The 2,500-nt window shown below is 44.7% G+C and overlaps 2 protein-coding genes across 2 annotated transcripts in view; one reads left to right on the forward strand and one right to left on the reverse strand.

The window, feature by feature from the left end:
- The window catches only part of kif19 (kinesin family member 19), a 31,446-nt gene extending 31,115 nt beyond the window's left edge, over nucleotides 1–331 (forward strand). The window contains exon 11 of the mRNA XM_056577709.1: nucleotides 215–331. Coding sequence (XP_056433684.1) covers nucleotides 215–331 — 117 coding nt within the window. The remainder of the gene's footprint in view (nucleotides 1–214) is intronic.
- Nucleotides 332–403: 72 nt separating this feature from the next.
- rgs9b (regulator of G protein signaling 9b) overlaps nucleotides 404–2,500 on the reverse strand; it is a 9,909-nt gene continuing 7,812 nt past the window's right edge. The window contains exons 10-14 of the mRNA XM_056576350.1: nucleotides 2,467–2,496; nucleotides 2,204–2,265; nucleotides 1,334–1,447; nucleotides 962–1,077; nucleotides 404–505 (exon numbers count right to left, since the gene is read on the reverse strand). Coding sequence (XP_056432325.1) covers nucleotides 414–505; nucleotides 962–1,077; nucleotides 1,334–1,447; nucleotides 2,204–2,265; nucleotides 2,467–2,496 — 414 coding nt within the window. The 3' untranslated portion in view covers nucleotides 404–413. The remainder of the gene's footprint in view (nucleotides 506–961; nucleotides 1,078–1,333; nucleotides 1,448–2,203; nucleotides 2,266–2,466; nucleotides 2,497–2,500) is intronic.

Genomic DNA, 2,500 nt, shown 5'->3' on the forward strand with positions numbered 1-2,500 from the left:
CACACACACATGCACACACAACTCACAACACACAAACACACACACACACACACACACACACACACACACACACACACACACACACACACACACACACACCACACACACACACACACACACACACACACACACAAACACACGCACACACACACACTTCCCCTCAGGCGCTGACCTTCTTCATGAGCATGAAGATGTGTGTCTGGGCGGCGTCCAGCACATATCTGTGGGGGTGCTTCAGCCCCTTCACCGTCACCTCCATGGTCTTCCCGTCGATGTTGATCCACCGCGGAGCGCCCCGCGCCAGAAAGGTTCTGGCAAAAATAATCAATAAATCCACTTTATGAGGCTCTGGAGAACACAAAATACTTGAATCTGTTGCCTTGAGCGTCAAATAAATTGTTATCGTTCATCTTTTACTTGTAAATCTGCTGGGCTTTGTCCTTCATGGTGGCCGCCGTCCCCCACTTCAGGTCCTCACAGCCCTCCCAGAAGGCCAGGTTCTCCCCTACACAACGGGTTCAGAACACAACACAACACAACAGGTTCAGAACACGACACAACACAACGGGTTCAGAACACAACACAACACAACAGGTTCAGAACACGACACAACACAACGGATTCAGAACACAACACAACACAACGGATTCAGAACACAACACAACACAACGGGTTCAGAACACAACACAACACAACGGGTTCAGAACACAACACAACACAACAGGTTCAGAACACAACACAAACACAATATAGAAATCCTGATATACAGCCTAAACACACAATAATGGTAGTAGTATTTGCAACTATAAATGTATAGATTCCTACTGGCAGACATAATGGAGTGCCATGATTATTCACGGGCAAGAAACAAAGACATCCTATACTTATTTCCTTCTTGTACCACAGAACAAGAGGTTCTCTCACTACGATTTTTGACCTCACTAAGATGGCTGCCACCTACCGCTGAATTCTTTCTTGAGGAAGAGTCTGAAGTCATCTCGTCCGCGAGGGTCTGAAAGCAACTCTCCAAAGCTGAAGGTCCACCTTTCCACACGCATCTTGCTGGGAACCTCCACACTGTGCAGACAAAGGCAGACACACACACACACACATACACACACACACACACACACACACACACACACACACACGCGCGCGCGCACACTCACACGCACACACATGCGTGCAAACACACACACACACACACACGCAATCAAGCAATTGAATGAGTCGTCTGTCACATCGTTACTTCTTACATTAGTAGCTACGTATTTTTTATATGAAGCAACATCGATGACGACATGTACTTGGAATGTGTGCCAGACTTCCTTACTGCGCCCCGTTCAGAGTCCAATAGGAGGCGTCATCGCTGACCCAAGGGTTGCTCGGCAGGCACGGAGCCAGGAAGGGGTCGTGGTGTTTAAAGGTGGTGCAGTGTTTCACCAACCTAGAGGGAACATCCCCACAATGTAAACAACGTCTGTATGAATGATGAATCACACTCTGAGTGTGGTTTCTGTCGTGGTTTCTTCCCACTCTATCGTTGCATTGAGTGGAGTGTGTTGGCTGTGCTCCTACGATGTTATGACTGTAAAGGATTTACAATATGCTTGTAATATGAAGCTGGTAGGGCTTAGGACCGGACATAATCTTCTTAAAAATAAGCACTTCCACTAGCCTAACGTTTTTTTATCTGTCAATTAACTCAAAAACGTAACAAAAAAAATGGAAAGTCATCCAAAACCAATTTCAGTTTTAAGGGGACAATTATATTGAGCTGACCTCCATTAAATGACATAGCACTTCAAACACAACTCAAATTGTGTGCTAAGCGATATCATAGTACAACTATACAACTATTCCCAATACATGGCTAATTGAGAATTGTTTTAGAGCAAATACAGGTCCTTCCTGCCCATGCCTGTCAAAAATTTCTGCCTCTGGCATCTCGCACACCTTGTACACTTTAAACTACTGCAGAAATACTCTCCCTCTAAAGGACAATACACCATAACCAAGAGCATCCTGCATTGACAACAAAAGATGAATGAATAATCTTCCCTGTTCCACATATCTGTTCATCAACTAAACAAGCATTAGACGCGTTCCACGGAACAAAACAGTACATTCAGTGTAAGCAAGCAGGACATTGAGGATATATCTGGACTAGAAATATAAATATTTTTATAAGAAGCAGACTTACCCTCCGATGGACACCGATGATTTCACCCTGGGCCTCATGATGGACTGCTGGTCAAAGATCATCTACGTGGAGACATAAAATGCGTTATTACAGACCCAAGGCTCCAATCAGGGGCTCACAGCATTGCATCTAATCTGTTTGGCTTGTTAGCATTAGACCGCTACTGGCAAAGGCATACGTGTTGTCAAACCGCCTGATGTTGATGATATCTTTCATTGTATCACAGCTATATGTTCAGTAAATTGTATTTCAGGCAGACTTACGATTCTTCCATAGTAGTCTGGGGTTTTTGTCTGG

The sequence above is a fragment of the Gadus chalcogrammus genome, chromosome 18 (assembly GCF_026213295.1).
Source record: "Gadus chalcogrammus isolate NIFS_2021 chromosome 18, NIFS_Gcha_1.0, whole genome shotgun sequence".
Lineage (NCBI taxonomy): Eukaryota > Metazoa > Chordata > Actinopteri > Gadiformes > Gadidae > Gadus > Gadus chalcogrammus.